We start from the raw sequence: 20,520 nt of genomic DNA, 5'->3' as shown, positions 1-20,520 counted from the left end.
TAGAATATGAAGGCAACAATATTAATACGTAGATTGGTACGTAAACTTACTTATACATAACAAAACTCTTATTTGAAATATCCAAAACAATATATTTTATTTAATTAATAAATTCTAGCTTATGTTACCTACTTAAAATTGCTAAACTTACAATTGAATCTCATCCTTTTCATAGTAAGAAAAGGCAAAGGTGACATGTGGTACTGCAGATTCAGTACTTAATCCGAGTTATTTAGTTTCTCAATATATTTGTGGATTAGAGACGAAGCTGTGGGGCCTTTTTAATTAATTAATTAATTAATTTATAATGATTTAGAGCTCTTGAGCTTTCTTCAACTAACAATTCTAACAGGCATTTTCACCTACTTTTCATAAGCTTTATCTTCTAATAACGAGGTCATGGAATTGTCAAGTGCAGGCCAATCATTTATGTTTTGGAGCTAAGCGGAGCCAAGGAAATAAAAAAAAAATATATATATATATATATATTTTATAATGAGATAACGTTGATCTTCTATACTTCTTATCTATTATATAAAAAAATAATGCTAAACAAAAGCGCCCAAAATAGAGATAAAAGACTTTTAAAACATGTATTAAAAAATATATCCTTGAAAAAATTCACAAGTATGTACATATAATTAAGATAACTTGTAATAAAAGAAAATAAATAAATAATACATTGCCTAAAATTGTAGCTTATGCATGCTTTTTGAAAGAAACAAAATTAGCAAGCATTGAATCTAAATCCAATTATTTTCCTTTTAATATAGACAATTAAATTATTTGCAAAAACTTTATCCTCCAATTTGCTGCCAAGTAATCTAGTCTTCAAGTTCATGTACCATTAGAGATTTAGGTACTAGTACAATATAGTATGACAGAGCAGCTACCTTCAAAGCTTACCTTATTATTAGATAAAGGGGGAAGAAAATGAGAGTAATTTGAACTATGCTCTTGTAACTTTGTGTGTGTGTGTGTGTGTATATATATATATATATATACACTCTTCACCATCCCATTGAATCATCTATGTCGACGTCCTAACAGCAAGGTAGAGGAATTGGTCGACTTCTTGGACATCCTTTTCTCTAAGTAGGCTTATGGAATCTCAGGTGGAAACAAAAAAATCATAGCCAGACTCTCTCTCTCAAGATGAGTTTCTCTCCACCTCTCGAATGAGTTATTTTCCCTCTCAGTAAGCCCCATCCTCAAAACCTGCAACTCTCCCTTTATCCCAACCCACAAACCTCTCCATAGCTCATCCCTTATCCTCAATCCACTAACCACTCCACAACTCACCCTTTACCCACCAAACATTCCCAGGTATGTCTTCAAATCAAACTGACATTGAAAAACTTTTAAGACAAGCAACAACATTGTCATGGAGCGAGCTTAGTCTTGAATCGGAAACAGGTCCAGGAACCCATTTCTCTGGCCTAACACTGGTTGGAAAGTTGCTATCTTCAAAGCATTTAAACAAAAAAACATTCCATGCAACTATTAAGGCAGTTTTGAGCTTTGTGCTTGGTCTCATGGTTGAAGATGTTGATGTCAATGTGTTCCTATTCACATTCCCGACTCAGTTAGACAAAGAAAGAGTGCTGATCAACCGACGATAGAACTTAAAAGGGTTCCATATATGGTACTTAGCAACTGGCCCCTAGGTCTTAGTGTGCATGAGGTGGAACTCAAATACTTTGCGTTTTGGGTTCAAATCTATGACCTTCCACTAGTAATGCTCACGAATCTGAATGCAGAAAAAATTGGGAAATTGCTAGGAAACATTATTGAAGTGGATAAAGCCTCTATATTCGGAGTTGCAATAGGCATAATTTAAAGATCGAAGTGGAGATTAACATTGAACAACATTTACCAGATGGATTTGACCTAGCTTGGCCAAACAGGGAAGTGAAAAAAATTCTTATTAAATACAAAAGTTTATCGGATTTCTGTTACTGTTGTTGTTATTAAGGCATCTCCTTCTTCTCTATCCGTTGCCGCACTAAGCACTGCCCCTCACTCACTGAAGTAGACCTATGTGCACAACCAAGTTATGCCCCTCACTCACTGCAGTTTTACACAGCAGACCTATGCGCACAACACAGCCAAGATGTCAGAGGAATAATATGATTGTAACAAATTGTACTCTCCATAGGGACAGCTGTCACTACATAAATGGTGAAGGAATCAAAAGTTGTTGTTTATAACTATTATAAAATAGCTACTACAGTAACCATTGTAAGTGAGGGAAGAAATACAAGAAGAATTCGAAAATACTTTCTGTCTCTGTTTTGAGCATATTCTCAAACATCTCTTCTTCATTCTGCTTATTCAATATGGCATCGAGAGCCAGTGACTAGCGTCTTCTACGAATCCATGACAACACCAGAAAAAATTTCCCACCCACCCTTACTCATCTCCTCTGCCACACAGCTTGTAAATATTAAACTTACCATTGAAAACTTCTTGCTCTGGAAAGCACAAATTGTTCCCTTCTTGAAAGGTCATCAACTATATGGATATGTTAATGGTTCCATTCCCTCTCCCACAGCTTTTATCGATGGAAACCTAAATCCTGAACACGACAAGTGGGTCTTACAAGACCAGTTACTCATCTCCATTCTCAACTCTTCCTTTTCAGACTCGGTCCTTGCCCAGGTTCTAGAATGTAGCACGTCCCATGAAGTCTGGACTACCCTTCAAAACTTGTTCTCAGCCAAATCTAATGCCCATATGTTTCACACACAATACCAACTTGCAACTATGCGTAAAGGATCTGAGACCATTACCGATTACTACAATAAAGCAAAATCTATTTTCTCCTCTCTAGGTGCTGCTGGCCATGCTCTTACTGATCACGAATTCTCAGTCTATTTACTCGCTGGCCTTGGGACAGAATATGAGTCTCTGGTCACTTCCCTAACCACTCGTCTAGACCCTCTCTCACCCCACCAAATTTACAGTTTCTTGCTTAAGCATGAATCCCGTCTGGCTCATCAAACTCAGGCCTTGCTTTCGGGTCCTCAATTTTTTGCTAATGTTACCACTTCAAAATTTTCTCCAGGTACTCAATCTTTCAATCGAGGTCGCAACTCTTCGTTTCATGGTGGTCGCCGTGGTCGTGGTGGTCACAACTCTGCTACTTCCTCTAATTATTTTCAAAATCGACCTAGTACGCGTCCTCACTGCCAAGTCTGCAACAAAGCAGGGCACACATCCTTTACATGCTATTATAGATTCGACCATGCGTATCAGGCCTCTGCACCCTCTTCTCTCCCGGCAAACTTCACAGCACTGCCTCCTCATGTCTCGGCGTCCAACTGGTTCCCTGACTCTGCTGCAACCCACCACTTCACTGCAGATTTAGCATCTCTAAATCTGGATTCCACATCATACCAAGGCTCCAACCAAGTGAGCATTGGGGACGGCTCCACCTTACCCATCCAGAACACTGGATCTGCTCAACTAAATTCCTCCACTGGCAAATTCCTTCTTCATAATCTTCTTCACGTCCCTTCAATTTCTAGGAACTTACTTTCAGTTCGGCAGTTTTGCGTTGATAATCATGTGTATTTTGAATTTCATGATCATTTTTTTCTTGTGAAGGATTCGGCTACCCAGGCGGTTCTACTCAAGGGACTCGTTGAAGAGGGGCTTTATGTTCTGCATTCCACCCCCACTGCACCTCAACCACCATCTTCTTCTTCTCCGAAAGCTTTTCTGGGTTCTCGTGCTTCAGCAAACAAGTGGCACGAGAGGTTGGGTCATCCTTCCATCCGTGTCACCAACCTTACTCTTCAACGTTTCAAGCTTCCTACCACATCCACTCGGGGATCAACCTTTTGTTCAGATTGCACAATAGCAAAAGCCCATGTGCTTCCTCATCCTATCTCTCCAACCAGATCCCCTAAGCCTTTTAATTTAATTTTTGCAGATGTATGGGGCCCTGCCCCGATTTTATCCAGTAACTCATGTCGGTTTTATTTGTCTATTTTGGATGATCATTCTAAATATCTTTGATTTTTTCCAATGCAATCCAAGTCTGATGTGTCTTCTATCATTCTTGCATTTCTACAGTATGTGAGTAATGCTTTTTCAAAAAACGTCATATCCATTCAAACGGATTGGGAAGGAGAGTTTCGTCCTCTAAGACCCATTTTTCAATCTCGGGGCATTATTCATCGCATTACATGCCCCTATTCTCATCAACAAAATGGAAGCATTGAGAGACGTCATCGTCACATTGTAGAAACAGGACTCTCTTTGCTCTCTCATGCATCCATGTCACAAAAATTTTGGGCCGAAGCATTTCAAACGGCTACTTTTTTAATTAATCGAATGATCACTCCTCTTCTAAATAACAAATCTCTGTACGAAGTTTTAATGGGCCATCCCCCGGACTATCTTTTTCTTTGGGTTTTTGAGTCTTCTTGCTGGCCCAATTTAAGGCCCTTTAACCATCACAAACTTGACTTTAGATCCAAAATGTGTGTCTTCATGGGCTATAGCCCAGATCACAAGGGCTACCTTTGTCTTCATATTCCTTCTGGCTGCACATACACTTCACGGGATGTTGTTTTTAATGAAACATTATTCCCTTTTGCTGCTCAGCCCAGTCCAAACACTTCGGCCCCTCACTCTTCAAGCCAATCCGTTCAGCCTCTAATACCCATTCACTTGACTCCAACTCCTCATTTTGATATTCTTTCTTCATCTCAATCTGTAAGCCTTTCTTCCCCAACACCTATCTCTTCGGTCCAGAGTCCATCATCCTCTTTAAACACTTCACTCCCCACTTCGAACCCTAGCTTTCTCTTATCTCCAGCTGCTAACTCGCCTCCCCCAAACCATAGCCGTCCCTCAGATCCTTCCTCTTCTCCAAATACTCAATAGACTTCTACCTCTCTTCAGCCTACCATAGCACCTCCTCCTCACCCCATGATTACCCGATCTCAAGTCCTCATACACTGTCCCAAACAACGTACAGATGGTACCGTTCCCTGGCCTCCTCCCCCGTCCTCTGCGTCTCTCACGGCAACCATACCATCTCCAACTCCTGAAGAACCATCTTCATTTTCCGAAACCTCAAAATATTCAGAGTGGAGATCTACTATGCAGATCGAGTTTCATGCGTTGCTTCAAAATAAAACATGGGATTTGGTTCCCTTTACCTCCGATCTTAATGTGTTGGGTTCCAAATGGGTTTTGAAGACCAAAAGGCATGCTGATGGAATCTTGGAACACCGTAAAGCACGGCTTGTTGCCAAGGGTTTTCATCAGCAGCCTGGGGTCCATTTTTTCAAGACTTTTTACCCTGTTGTTAAACCAGTAACCATCCGTGTCTGCCTTACTGTTGCAGTCACTTCCAAATGGCCCCTTCATCAACTAGATGTGCAGAACCCCTTCTTACACGGGGATCTTGAGGAGGCTGTCTTCATGCAACAACCACCGAGTTTCATCAATCCTGATCATCCTACACATGTCTGTAAGCTAAAAAAATCTCTTTATGGTTTAAAACAAGCACCTCGGGCCTGGTTTGCTGAACTCACTGAGAAATTACTTCATTTAGGTTTTCATGCGTCTTGTTCAGATAATTCCTTGTTTGTATTGCATACTAACTCTGATTGCATTTACATTTTGATTTATGTGGATGACATAATTGTTACTGGGTCTAATTCCAAGCTTATTTCAGATTTTATTGTATCACTGAGCACTTGTTTCCCTGTTAAAGACTTGGGTTTGTTGCACTATATTTTGGGTGTCGAAGTTACTAGGGTCCCTTCTGGTCTTTTTCTTTCACAATCCAAATATATAGCTGATCTATTGTCTCGAACAAACATGCACAAATGCAAAGCTGTGTCCACTCCTATGTCTGCCTCTGTGAAATTATCGACTGTTGATGGATCTACTTTTGAAGATCCCCAACTTTATAAAGTGTTGTAGGAAGCCTTCAATACTTAGCCTTTACTCGTCCTGATCTGTCTTATGTTGTAAACAAGGTTTGCCAGTACATGCACTGCCCTAGAAACTCCCACTGGCAAGCCGTGAAAAGAATCTTGCGTTATCTTCAAAATACTCAGCACTTAGGATTATTTTTGTCTCAATCTTCTTCATCTAAAATCTCTGCTTTCTCTGATGCTGATTGGGCCGGATGCCCAGATGATCGGAAATTCACTGGGGGATTTTGAGTATACCTTGGTGCTAATTTGGTTTCTTGGGAGTCCAAGAAGCAAGCTTCCATTGCGCGATCGTCCACTGAAGCTGAGTATAAGTCTGTAGCCAACACATCATGTGAGGTTGTTTGGATTCAGTCTTTATTGAAAGAACTTGGCATTTTTATTTCTGATTCTCCTACTTTGTGGTGTGATAACTTAGGCGCAACCTACTTGTCAGTCAATCCTGTACTTCACACTCGTACCAAACATGTGGAGCTCGATTATCACTTTGTCCGTGAACGGGTTGCAGCCAAGACACTTCAAGTCTCATTTTTGTCCAGCAAAGATCAACTTGCTGATATACTGACTAAACCTTTTTCTACCAACAGATTTCTACAATTACGATCAAGCCTCACATTTGCTAATGTGCCGCTTGAATCGCGGGAGGGTATTAAGGCATCTCCTTTTTCTTTGTCTGTTGCCGCACTAAGCATTGCCCCTCACTCACTGCAGCAGACCTATGCTCACAACCAAGTTGTACCCCTCACTCACTGCAGTTTCACACAACAGACCTATGCGCACAACACAGCCAAGATGTCAGAGGAATAATATGATTGTAACAAACTGTACTCTCCATAGGGACAACTGTCACTACATAAATGGTGAATGAATCAAAAGTTGTTGTTTGTAACTATTATAAAATAGCTACTGTAGTAACCATTGTAAGTGAGGGAAGAAATACAAGAAGAATTCGAAAATACTTTCTATCTCTGTTTTGAGCATATTCTCAAACATCTCTTCTTCATTCTGCTTATTCAATAGTTGTCAATTGGGGCATATTATGCAAGCTTGTCCAAATTTTTCAACAATGCCAAAGAACTTGTAGGATGGACCATGGACCCCCTTATCAAGTTTTAAGAAACCTCTTGCCAACCGAGAAAGTTCTGAAACAGAAGAATAAGTAGAATTACATCCCTTAGATCCATATTTTGCCAAAACATCAGCCATCGCATTGCACTCCCAATATATGTGTCTACTAGTGAAACACATCTGACCAAGGATGCTCATTAAACAGGAGAACTCATTAAACAGGAGGAGCAATTTATTTGGCATGTAACAACAACCTAATAATATCTTCCAAGTACCATGCATACATAATCCTCCTCCACATATAGTTTAAACCCCAGTTTGCCTCAGGGAACCAATAGAAGGTCTATTCTCAACAACGAAACATCCGGACAAACAATCAACAAGTAAAGGAAAAGAGAAAGTGTACACGGAGAACTCGAAGCAACCCATATGTCAAGAAAACTGGAGCAAATCTCTTCAAATTTTCACAGGGGTTTCATGCCCTGCCCAGTGGAATTCAAGTACTGGTAGTCAAGCTTCCATCCCAGCCGGTTCCCTTAATGAACAGGACCCAATACGTGGCAATGAACAGTGGGCCAGCGACAAGTTAGTAGTCCATTTTAATGCTAGTAGTCAAAGCCCTATTTTCTCTGACTAGCTCCCAAACGCCCATCCTATTAAACAAACCTATTGCTCGGTTACCAATCTATCACACCAAGTGTTTTTCTCATTAAATCCAAGCTTAAAACAATCAAATCTTGTCTCTGCCGATTTTTTTTTGAAAAAAGCTCAATTGGTTCCAACTCTTTCATCTCTAGCCCATCAATTTACAAGCAAATCATTACCTAATTTGAAAGCCTCTCAGGCTCAATAATATGTCAAGAACTTAGCCCAGTCTAAGATTCAGGCCCCTTTTTAACCCTAGCAAAATAAGCAGCCCTAGTAACAAATCTACCCCTGCAGATATGCCCAATCCACCCATATTCTCGTCCAACCAATCTCTTTCACAAGACCAACCAACAATTTCACACCCAAGACCCCAACATCAATTGAATTTTCTGAGACTCACAATCCTGCCCTAACTCAACACTCTCTGTCCCGCAAAACCCATCCCCTCAAAATCCCAGAAAATCCCCCCAACCCTAGAAAGAGAGAAATAACCCACTTGGAAGAGGAAGTTCCACCGAAGAAAAGGGTTATGGAATACCAAACATTCACAATCAATCAAGGTATCTAAGACCATCCAAACAATGAAGAAGCCGAGTCTGATGAACACCAAACTTTGGCAAAGTTCCTTAAATCCAGCAAAAAAAAAAAAAAAAAAAAAAGAAAGACCAAGAAGAAATCGAGAAAAAGAGTAGTCGATTTGTGTCTTACATAAGACCCTCCAAGAAACGAGAAGCATCATCCCACGATGGTCACAATTCTCATAACTCTCCTATTAGAATGTAGTATGTTTGGTTGAAGTAGTCAATGTGGCATGGGATAACCTGCCACCAACTCAGGAATGAGGTTGATGTATTGAAATTGCAGAGGTCTAGCCCGATCCTTTACAAAGAATAGCTTAAGGGCTCAAATCAGTCTCACCAGCCTGATACTATTTTCTTAGCAGAAACACTTTTGTCTGATGTAAAAACTCAAGGTGTTGTGAATAGCTTAGGTTTCTCATTGTATATGCATGTTCCCTCTCAGAGGAATTTGGGGGGGGGGGGGGGTTCTGTTCGTTTTGTGGCGTCCTAGCATGTATGTTGAACCCGTAAACATATCTAGTAATGTTATGGCATTTATGATGTACTCGGACCCTGTTCATATGCCTTGGTTATTCATGCTTGCGTACTGTCCAGTCCAGTGGAGTCAAAAGAATCACTTTTGGAATCTTTTAAATGCAATTACAATGGCCTATTTTGGACCCATGCTTGGATTAGGTAATTTCAACATAATTCTAAACCAGTCTAAAAAAGGAAGGGGTAGACCATTTGCTTCTTCTTCCTCTTATCCCAGCGAACTATAACTTTTCATGGATCAGAATAGATTAGTAGATTGGAATGGGTACTTAGGACCAAAATTCACTTAGATTAATAAAAGGCATGGCCTAGCAAATATTCTCAAGAGGTTAGACAGAGGTATTGCAGACTCTCAATGGACCCTTTTATTCTTTGATGCCAAAATCCATCACTTACTCATTCTCTCATCTGACCATGCCCCTTTCCTCTTGAACACTTTAGGCACTGGTAATTCTAAAAGTTCCTTTAAATTCTAAGAATTCTGGGCTAGAGACCCCACTAGCCTAATTGTTGTAAAAAAGTATGGGATAGAATTATAAATGGTTCTCTTGCCTATGTTCTATCTCAAAAATTGAAAGCTATCAAAAAGGCCCTAAAAATCTGGAACAAAGATTGTTTTGGTCATATCTAAACTTAGATAAGGAACTTGAAGAACCATTTATCCTAGCTTCAAACTCAAGATCCTATTGATAATTCCTGCATTATGGAAGAAAAAAAGTAAGGTTTGCCAAGAGGAACAACTTAGGAGAGGAGATCATTTGGCGCCAAAAATCTAGATTGCAATGACTCACCACTACTGACCTAAATACTAAATTCTTGCACATGTCCTCTACCATGAGAAGGAAAAATGACATCTCTTGTCTAAAAGATCACTCTAATCACTGGGTCAATGACCCTTCCAGAATTCAGAATACATTTCTTGATCATTTTCAGAACATCTACCAATCCTCTAGACCTACATTCTTAGAAGACATGGATAATCTTTTCCCCAACAAGCCTACTAATCTGGATAATGAGCTTCTTTGTAACATCACCAGTGATGAAGAAATTCTTTCAACCATCCAACAAATCCCTTTATTCCAATTCCCCTGATTCTAATGGCTTTATTGGTTTCTTATATAAGCATTACTGGGAAATTGTCAAGACAGATCTTATTGCTGCTACAAAACTATTTTTCATCCATGGATACCTCTTGAAGGAGTTAAATCATACTTACATTGTGCTAATTTCAAAAACAGAGTCTCCAAACACAGTTCATCAATACAGGCCCATTAGTTTGTCCAATGTGTGCTATAAAATCATTGCAAAGATTTTGGCGAACACGCTAAAAGTTGTCCTTCATAAATTCATTTCTCCTATCAAACAACCTTTATTCCTGGTAAGGCCATCCAAGACAACACTTGTCGCCTAGGAAATTTTTCACCTTTTAAAAAAGGAAAGAGGGAAAAAAAGGTTTGATGGCTGCCAAAACCGAAATGAAAAAGGATTTTGATTTTATGGAATGAAACTTTTTGCTTACTGTCTTGGCTTGCTTAGGCTTTCACCAAACTTGGATAAATTGGATAAGGGAGTGCATATCCACTGTTTCTTACTCTATAATAATCAATGGGAAGCCTTGTGGTCATTTTAACCCCTCAAGAGGTCTAAGACAAGGAGATCCACTATCTTCTTTCTTGTTCATAATTGGTAGTGAAGTTCTTTCTACATTAATCTCTAGGGAAGAGCACATTGGAAATATTAGAGGCATTAGCATAAGTAAAAATGGTCATTCCCTCACCCACCTATTATTTGCTGATGACCTAATCCTTTTTTGATCAACTTCTATTCAAAATGGTCAATCCTTTCTTGGTTGCCTCAATGAGTATTCCTCCTGGTCAGGTCAAAAGATTAATGTGGGTAAACCCTTCATCCAATTTAGTAAAAACTCTTCCAATTCCATAATCAGAGATGTTAAAGAGATTTTAAAATTCAGAATCCTTACCACTAGGATAAAGTATCTAGGTCTTCCCCTTGGTTTTGATGCCCATATTAGCATCCCCTTTAAAGAAATAGTGGAAAGAATTCAAGCTAAATTATCCGAATGGAAGCCCAAACTCTTTTCTCAAGTAGGCAGAACAACCCTTATTAGATCAGTTGCAAGTTCCAACCCCTCTTACATAATGTCTAGCGTTTGGATCCCTAAGAACATTTCTAGGAACATTGATAAAGTCTTCACGAAATTCTGGTGGGGGGTTTGATCCTAATAAGACACACAACTTCAACCCAAAATCTTGGAGCTTAATCTGCAAATCAAAATCCATGGGAGGTCTTGGGCTTAGGACAATCTCTCTCTTTAATAGAGCTCTGTTGAGTAAATTAGGATGACATCTCCTCAATGAAGACACAAGTGTCTGGAAAAGCATACGATCTGATAAATACTTAAAAAATCCTTCTTGGTTAGAAGTCTTTGTGAAACAATCTAACCCTAGATTTTGGAAAGGACTGTTAAAATAAAAAGCTTAATTGCCTCTAGATTTTATTGTCAGATCAATAATGGCATTGATACCAAATTATGGGTGGATCCCTGGATACCCACATTGACTCCCTCTATCCCATTACCTCTCTCTTCATCCACCATCCAAGATCCCCAATTGAGAGTCTTTGAATTAACTCTTGGAGAATCGAGAAGATGGGACACACTTCCCCTCCAAACTTTGTTCTCTCAAGTCACTGTTAATGAAATTGAAAAAATCTCTTTAACACAAATTCAATTCCACAATATTAGGGATCATATTAAATGGTCTCACCATTAATCTGGGAATATTTTGGTCAAATCTACTTATGCAGCAATCTCAGCATAGTGTAATGCACAAAGATCTACTCATCCCTTCTTTAAAGTTATATTCCTCTTAATGAGGATCAAGTTCTCTGCCCCATCTGTTAAATGGAAGAGGAAATTACTTCACATCTTTTCTTAAATTGTCTTTACTCTCAAATCTTGTGGAGACAATCGCCTTGTCCATTGGATATATCTTTCTTAGTAGGTCAAGATATTAACAATTGATTCTATTAATTCTCAACCCTGCTAATAATCTGTACATCATGGCCAAGGATCTTCACCACTTCCAACTGTTTGTTATGATAGCAATGGAAAATATCTAGTATTATTGAAACCAAATCATTCGTGAGTCCCTCAATCTCAACATTGATCAATTTGTCTCTAAAGTCATCAAATCCTATAGAGATCATTGTAATGTTTTGGAATGGAGAATTTTAAATAGCACCCCCACCTAGTCCCCCCTTCCCCTAGACTATCTCTCAATCTCTTTGCATTGGCTAGTATTGCAGTAGCAATCAGTCAAGTCCATGATGGTTCTATAGAGTTTGTGATTACAAAATTCATGATTACCAGCAACTCAAATCAAGGGGAAGCTATGGCACCATTTATAGGTATACAAAAAGCTTCTCTAAAACAATTTAGGAATATTATCATTGAAGGGGATTCTCAAGTAGTCATTACAGCAATAGTGCAACCCCAACAAATAACATTTTTGAAAATAGATGGAACAGTCAGAGATACAAGGATACTACTTCAAAGTTTTGAAAGATGGGAGGAATTTAAAATATATATCTCAAAATCAATTCATGCATTCTATTGTACAATGGGCAGCTTCGAACAACCTATTCGGAAATATCCCCTTAATTAAAGTTCCACAATGTATGCTTGATTTTTATAGTGGAAATGATCTACCTGTAAATTAGACTTTTGTATGTAATCAAGATAGTTCTATTAATGAACTTTCTCACTTACTAAGGAAAAAGAAAAAGCTTGTGGAATCTCGGTCAGGTGTTGCAACAAATCCATAGTTGTAATCTTACTAGCTCCTTGTGTGATTTTTATAGATGATTATTCTTGTTATACATTGCTTTGTCTCTTATTCTTGTTTGTTCTCTTTGCCTTACTCCAACTGCATTGTCATTTTGCATTTTGATTTTATGCTTTCTTTGTATATTAACTCATTTTGATATACCTCTCATTTTGGACTCACAAATCATGTAAAACGTCGACATATTGAAAGCATCGAGGAGACCCACCAAAGCACGAAAGTCAAGATCCTTTAGAAATAATTTTCGATTTAGATGTGATTTATGAAACTAATTTCTCACGTCAAAGAACTACCCATAAAATATGGACTCTGGCTTGTACACTCTTCTCGGTTTCTATATAAGCTATATTAGGCTTTACATCTACCTTTTTGAGGTGATCACTCGATCAGAACATGTCAAGTAAAATCATCCACTAAAAGCATGGTTGAAAACGAACTCTCAATTCTCACTCATCTCTCTACAATCACTCACGTCTTAGGAAACTTGGCTTGAAGCTGATCTCTAGTTCTCCCCCTCTCTCCAATGGTCCTCTAGATCTCAAATGTAGCAGATCCTCTTTTTGTTGTCTCTCTTCCCTCTTTAAGTCCCTTGCCCTGACTTTATTCGCTTGTCTCCAGCTTTATGTCCGATCAAGCCTTGCTATTGTTAGACCATCTCTCCCTCCCTTCCTTTGATCTATCATAGTGGGTTTTCATCTTCAGTACGTGGGCGCCGCTTTACACTTGCACTCATTTTACTTTCAGCTCTTGCACATTTTGAACTGTATCTAACATTATTCTTTTGAAAGAAGTCAAATGATCTACTTGATATAACCATATATGAAGGCTTTCATAGGCATGTGAGATATCGTTGGATACAAGTTCCTTTCTGTCATTAATAGTTTATCTTTATGTTAAATGCTGAGGTTTGTATTGAATGCATGTATGCCTTTGAAAAACGGCAAACCCATATTAATTAAATGCCTAGCAGCTTACACATGAGCTACTACTACTTAATTGGGCTTAAAGATTTTTACGGGGTACTTTTGCTTTCTTTCGAAAAGAATTTTAAAGAAAATAATAAGAATTTTAGGAAATTGTCTTTTACCTTAGAACATAACATGTATGATAAACCATATATATATATCGAATTATGGATACATAATAATGTGAGCGATTCTATAAATGCATGCTGATCAGTAGTCCCTCACCCCGGTCTGTTCTTTTATTTTTATAAATTTGTTAAGTGAAACTTCTTCGAATTGGAAATATCTAGTTTTAAATCATGTTGAAACTTATTATAAATGGACCGCTTCTTTATCCAAATGCAATAAATTTAATTTTTGTTCATGAAAATATTATTTTCACCCAGAAAAACTTTGTTAATTTCATGCATGCATATGCCCGATGGTTGTATTATATCAATGGCAAACAGCAAAAATAATAAAAGAAATATTTCTACAAGCCTCAAATAGACTACAAGCTAGCTCCATGCAAATCTTTGTAAAAAAGTGACCACCTTAAAAAAGTATAAAAAAAAACTATTTTTTTATTAGTGTGATCTATTTTTTTTTTACAAATGACTCGAAATTTATTTATTTGAGACTTGTATTTGACATTACTCAAATAATAATAATAATAATAATAATAATAATAATAAAGCTTTATAAAAACAAAAGGGCACTCTAGTAAAAGAACTGATCAACATATGGGAAAAGCACAAATAAAAACGCCAATGGTTTCCAGAATCAGCGCCTGAGACACAGTTCCCATGCTTCCTCCTCTAACCTTGATAACTCCGCTCTTTAAACACAGTGAGAGAAAAAGAGAGAGAGAGTAGAGTAGAGTAGAGTAGTTGCATGGCCCTTTTTACATGACAAGCAACCCAAAATAATATGGCCATTATGATATGAATAACCACTTTGAATCTTCAAAGGGGAGAGAGATCGAGATCCATTTCTTTACTTGTTTCGTCCGTTTGTATTTCTTTTTCCTCCCAAGATAAAAGAAGCCCAGTTCTTTATTTTTAGAGAGAGAGAGAGAAAAAGAAACAGAGAGAGAGAGATGGCAATGGGGGGATCATACAAGGGGAATGGGAGTAGTTGTGGGCGTAGAGGGAGGCCGTACGGGTTAATGCTTCTGCTGGCATTCGGTGCGGCATTGCTTGGGGTCATGGTCCTCCACAAGCTCAGAGAGCGCCGCATCTTCAACCTTCTTGTCAAAGAGAAAGACCGTGACCTCATTTCACTTCAGCTGCTATTGCAGGTAAATTCCTCTCTCTCTCTCTCTCTCTATCTCTCTCACATGCAATTTGCTTTGACTTGTTCATCTCCTTGCTTGCCATATATATATATATACACACACACACATACACATACACATACACATACACGAAGAACATGCATTCTTTCTAAATCAAACAGAAAAACACTATATGGTAAATCCAAACGTTGTAGCTAGGATATGGTGGTTAGGCATCTTAAACTGCATGTATGCCTTGGCATCGATACAACGATATTTTCTGAGTTTCAGACACCGATGCATAATCGATCACATAATCTATCTGTACCATTAATTGGCCCTAAACGCCGTCTGCGAACCCGCTTTCAGCTAGCTCTTGTTTTACCGGTAACGTTTACGGTAATTATATATATATATATATATATATATATATAGATAGATGGTAGATGATGCTGGTAATTTTGTTGCTTTTCTAGAATGTATGATCTTGGGAAGATGGAAATATTATATTTCAAGAACATTAATCTCATACAAAGAAAAGTGCAGTAATGATCTCTAATAAAATGCATGTCATGATATTGAAACTACTGAACAGAACTTTGGTTTTGTAATTTCATTTTTCAAGATTCACATAAATTACCAAAATTAACATTTTAGTATTCCAAATTACCATTTTCCTTCAATTTGCACCCTCTTATCCCCTTGACCTGATGATCAATATAATAATGAAACACTATACTCGCTAAAATTATATGTCTAAATTTTGGTTAAGTAGTTCAAAAGTGATCTAGATTGGAGTAGTCAAAACTTAAAGGCTCCACTTTTGAGCAATTGTAAATCTATCAATTTCTTTAAATTTGGCTAGCCACTATTTATTTTCAAAACAATATTTTACTCTAAAAATATTCCCAATGACTATTATTGGATAATTAGATTAATGAAAAAAAAGTTGGAAAACAATAATTTTAAGTAAAAATTAAATTATTAATTAATATATGAAGTGTATTTGTAAAATATAAAAAATTTATTATTATTAAAATATCTAATATTATATTATTATTTTGACTTTTGGATGGATAGTCAAATATGGATTAACTTCTCTAATGATTTTGGCTTTAGCCAAAACTTCAACTTTTAGTCAAATTTTGAACTTGCCAATGCTCTAACATTATACTTGCTAAAATCTAATAAATAGGAAACAAATAATAATAATAATAATAAAAGAACCAAGGAACACAAAGGAAAAAAAAAAAAAAAAAAAAAACGAATTCGCCAGTAGTGTTCTCTACACACCAGCTTGATAATACTTAAAAGAATGACTCAATAATTTATGTGGGTTTATTATTTTGTTTTGGATTTTATTTATTATTATTATTATTATTATTATTATTATTATTATTATTATTATTTTATTTTGTAAATGAAGGGTAGCGAAATCATTTTAATTTATAATGATGATATTTTAGACAATTTACTCACTTCCGTTATATTCCCCAGTTAGGATTGGAAATTCATCTCAACTTATTTCATTTTATCATTACAACTTTTTCAAATTTTTACACAAAATATAACAAACAATTCAAATTTTTTAAATCTCAAAAAAATAATAATATTAAAAATTAATATTCTAGTAATATTTTATTCAACTCATCTCTGAGTCCAAACGGGGAAGGTCAATTGGATGGTGGGGTGCAAATTAGAACATGAAATGGTAGTTTAGGGTTTTAATAATTTGGCGTGCAATTTGAAAATAATTGGGTGATAGTTAGTTTAGAGCACTCTTATTGGATTAGTTAAGTTAAAATACATTTTTAATGAATGTAAGATGAATTTAGCTTTTAGCTATTCCATTCACATAAGTCTCTACATTGGAATATCCATTTTTTCATTATATGACAATAAAATAATAAAAGATGAATTTGGCTTTAGCTATTCTCATTAAATCTCTACATTGGATTATCCATTTATTCATGAGTAATTAATAATTTCAAAAATATTTTATTTTTTTTAATTATGAAATTATTTATTTTATCATATTTTACTATTTATGATATTATATATTAATTAGTAATCATATTCTAATTAAATTATGGGTTAAAAATAGAAACTAGAGAGACATTGATGGAGACCTTAGGAGAGATAAACAAATGATATAAAATAAATTTGATGAATAAACAGTGTCTTTCAAATTTGAAAATTACTTTAGAAGTTACTGTAGCTATATTTGGAATATAGCTATTTCAATGTGATACATTTTATGATTCAATAGTTAAATTCTTATTGAATTTTCTAAACGGATGCAAAAAGAAAACTTTGTATCAAATTATATACATAAAGATGAAGCATGCATTGAGAGAAAATCCACAAATTCTTCACCCATTACTGAACAAAAGTGATTTTACCGACCCGACGTTTTATATATTCTATTTGGGTACACACTAACACAGAAGGAGATAAATCACTCCAAGGAAATGAAAAGGAAGAACGAGGAGATGAAAGCCAAGATATACTCCCTTAGAACTCAAAAGATGGAGCTTGACAGAAGGATTCTAGAGAAGCAGTCTACCATTGGCTCACTAAAAGACGAACAGAAAGCCATGGAGTCTGCACTCGAGGAGAAGCAGAATGAAATCAAAATGCTAAGAGTGAAAGAGATTGATCCAGGGAAAGAAAATCCTCATGTGATAGCTCTAATGGAAAGCTTGAAGCAGAAGGAAGCTGAAATTGAGGATTTGAAGCACCGTCTTGAATACCCAGTTAAGGTATGGTCATTAAGCACCGATGACCCTTCAAGCCCGCCTGTGAATTCTACCATGAATGGAAGTCGTGTTGGCGGACAAGCTAACACTGACCTTGTCAATATCGCAGAAGAAGGTAAGAACCTGCATGAGTCCAAAAATTACAGAGGTGGTGATAATTTAACGGTAAGTGAAGATAGAAGCAAACTTGAATCGAACAATTTCAGAGAGTCCGAGACCAAGGAAAGAGTTGAAGATGGAACTGGAAATTTAGTTGGTGATACTGGCCGGAGGGAGATGATAGGAGAACAGATGCAGAAGCAGGGGAAATTGCTAGAAGAGAATATTAATAATGGAGGCCAAGCTATTGATAAGCCTATTGAAGATGGCCAAGGAAGTAAAAATGAAGATTCTCAAAATGGTGGGAGCGATTTCGAGGGTAGAAGAGATAAGGATATAGAGGTGACGGAAAAACTTCAAAATTCTCAGGAACCTCGTGAGATGATTAACAAGGGTGGGATTAAGTCAGAAGAGCCAGACAACTCTGGAATTATCACTAGAATGAGAGGAAAACATGGCCATCTGAGTAAAACGAAGGCAAAGCGATGGAGAATGCTTGTGAAAAATAGGCACAATGGGCATCTTGAAAACAATGAAGTAGTGAACATGAGAAATAGAATATTCTTTAGGGGTGATCAAGATGGATTGAAGGGCAGAAATGAGGAGTTAGAAAGAGAGGGAGGAGAAATGGGTGTTGATAATCCAATGGAAGAAAGCAACACTGTTAATGTTTCAGGTGCCAAATTGCTGAAGCCTAAGAATCCTGATACAAATCATCAACGCGAGACATTGGAAAATGCCCAAAATTCTTTAAATGAAGAAGTCCAGGTTCTGAAAAATAGAAGTTCTAACGGTGAAACCAGCAACGATACAGATGATGCTAGAATGCAGAAATTGGAGGAAGGAAGACGGACAGAAGAGCACGAAGCCAGTGGTATTCAACAACAGACAAGCAGCGGTGATATTAGTGAAGTAGACGATAACGCTGAACAAGTAATTAGAGTCGGCAACACAAACACAATGCCAGAAGAGTTGGAGGATGCCAAGGTACAACTATCCCAAATAGTAGCAGCTGATGGTGATTTCTTTAAGGAATCCAAATCCAATGCAGAAGGAGAAAATCAGTACAAAGAAGAAACGGATGAGTCTGAGTTTTAATATTGAACTGTTAAAACTTAATGCTTTTTGTTATGTATGAGGAGTTTTCTACATGTTTTATGCGCGCTTAGCATGTTTGTTTAGCACCAAAGGAGACCGCCTTCCAAAGCAGCACTCATCCCCCTCTCGTATATCTCTCTTTTTCTTTCCAGAAAACAGATATTGTTGCTGCTTTGGGGAATGGGAGGAGGCCCCCCTCCTCCAAGCCCGGCGCTTCCCCAATTCCTGTATAGCTTTTTCGTCTAGGAAAGTGTCATCAAAAGCTCCTTTCTGTTCCAATCCTAGAGAAAAATTCCAGGTTCATTTACCTTTCTTCCATAGAAGCTTCCACCCCGCCGTTGTCCATGGGAGATGCATGCATGGGTAGCACTCCTTGTTGTGAAAATACTATGCAAAGTACACACACCAACGATGACAAATAAAGTAAAAGCAACACAATCAAGAACACGACACAGTATTTACGTGGTTTGGCAAATTGCCTACGTCCACAGGAGCTGCAGAAATCTTATTAATCAGAGGAGATTACAATCACTCAATCTCAACTCACACTCTCTAGGGCTTTTGCTCTCTCACACAATATGCACTCACAAGACAATTGTTCTCTCTCAAAATATGCTTCTGACCATACAACACAAGTCTAATATGACATATATATAGTGAGTGGCGCTGGAAACCCTAATTTGGCAAAAACCGCGTACTTCGCTCGAGCGGAGTGTCGAGCGCGACTCGAGCGAACAGCCAAATGAACATTGGCTCGAGCGGAGTGTCAAGCGAACACTAGGGTTTGTGTCTCGCTCGAGCGAGACTCGAGCGAACCTCTATGACTTGCCCTCGCTCGAGCGGTCTGTCGAGCGATGTCGAGCGAACCTCTCTGACTTGCCTTCGCTCGAGCAGTCTGTCGAGCGAAGTCGAGCGAACTTGGCTCGATCCAACTATCGAGCCAACTTTCAGCAAACACTTTTTCAGCTCCAAACCAGTCTCCACATATACCCCAACACTCCTCCCTCCTGCCTGATGCTCATCTTTCATTGGGTTTCTCTACTCCCAGCCATAGCGTTTCCCTCCCCACAAAACAATGTACTGCCTCATGTGGTAGTCAGAAATATGGCATGAAGTAATGAATGAATAGCAACTTGAGCACCACCATGCATGCTACCTATTTCACTGAAACGCTGCCTAGAGAGAGGGGTGGGGGTAGGGGTGTGCAAAATTTCGAGAATTTCGACTCCGTCCGACCTCCGCTCCGACGCCGACTCCGACGGAGTCGGGGTTGCTAGAATTCGGAGTCGGAATTCGGAGTAGCTCCGAATAGTTATTTGGAGTCGGAGTCGGAGTCGGAGCTACAAGGAGCTCCGACTCCGACTCCGAATTTTTTTTTTAAACCCAGCTGTAAAACGACGTCGTTTTACAGCTGGGTTTAAAAACAATTATTGAATGACACCGTTCCACTTAATATGGAACGGCGTCGTTTCATATGTCTTCCTTCTTCATACGTCCCCCCTTCTTCTTCCTTCTTTAGTTCTTCTTCCTTCTCCCTTCTCTCTCGCGTCTCCCGTCCCAGTGACTGAACCAGTGAACTGTGAAGCAGTCCTCACGTCTTGTGTCTTTCTTGCCAGCGTGCCGCCGTTCCTCGTTGCTCCTCTGTTCAGCTTCCACCTATGGTGAGCCCTAAATTTATAAGCCCTAA

General features: G+C 38.0%; 1 protein-coding gene across 1 annotated transcript; it reads left to right on the top strand.

The window, feature by feature from the left end:
* Positions 1 to 14,371: 14,371 nt before the first annotated feature.
* Positions 14,372 to 18,941, top strand: LOC121251201. Its single transcript, XM_041150566.1, has 2 exons — positions 14,372 to 14,901; positions 17,325 to 18,941. Exons 1-2 carry the CDS (start codon positions 14,701 to 14,703, stop codon positions 18,831 to 18,833), a joined length of 1,710 nt encoding a protein of 569 aa, XP_041006500.1. The 5' UTR covers positions 14,372 to 14,700; the 3' UTR covers positions 18,834 to 18,941.
* Positions 18,942 to 20,520: the final 1,579 nt, after the last annotated feature.

The sequence above is a fragment of the Juglans microcarpa x Juglans regia genome, chromosome 2D (genome assembly GCF_004785595.1).
Source record: "Juglans microcarpa x Juglans regia isolate MS1-56 chromosome 2D, Jm3101_v1.0, whole genome shotgun sequence".
NCBI classification, from domain to species: domain Eukaryota; kingdom Viridiplantae; phylum Streptophyta; class Magnoliopsida; order Fagales; family Juglandaceae; genus Juglans; species Juglans microcarpa x Juglans regia.
The sequence above is the reverse complement of the archived record's forward strand: the minus strand, read 5'-3'. Positions and strand labels throughout refer to the sequence as shown.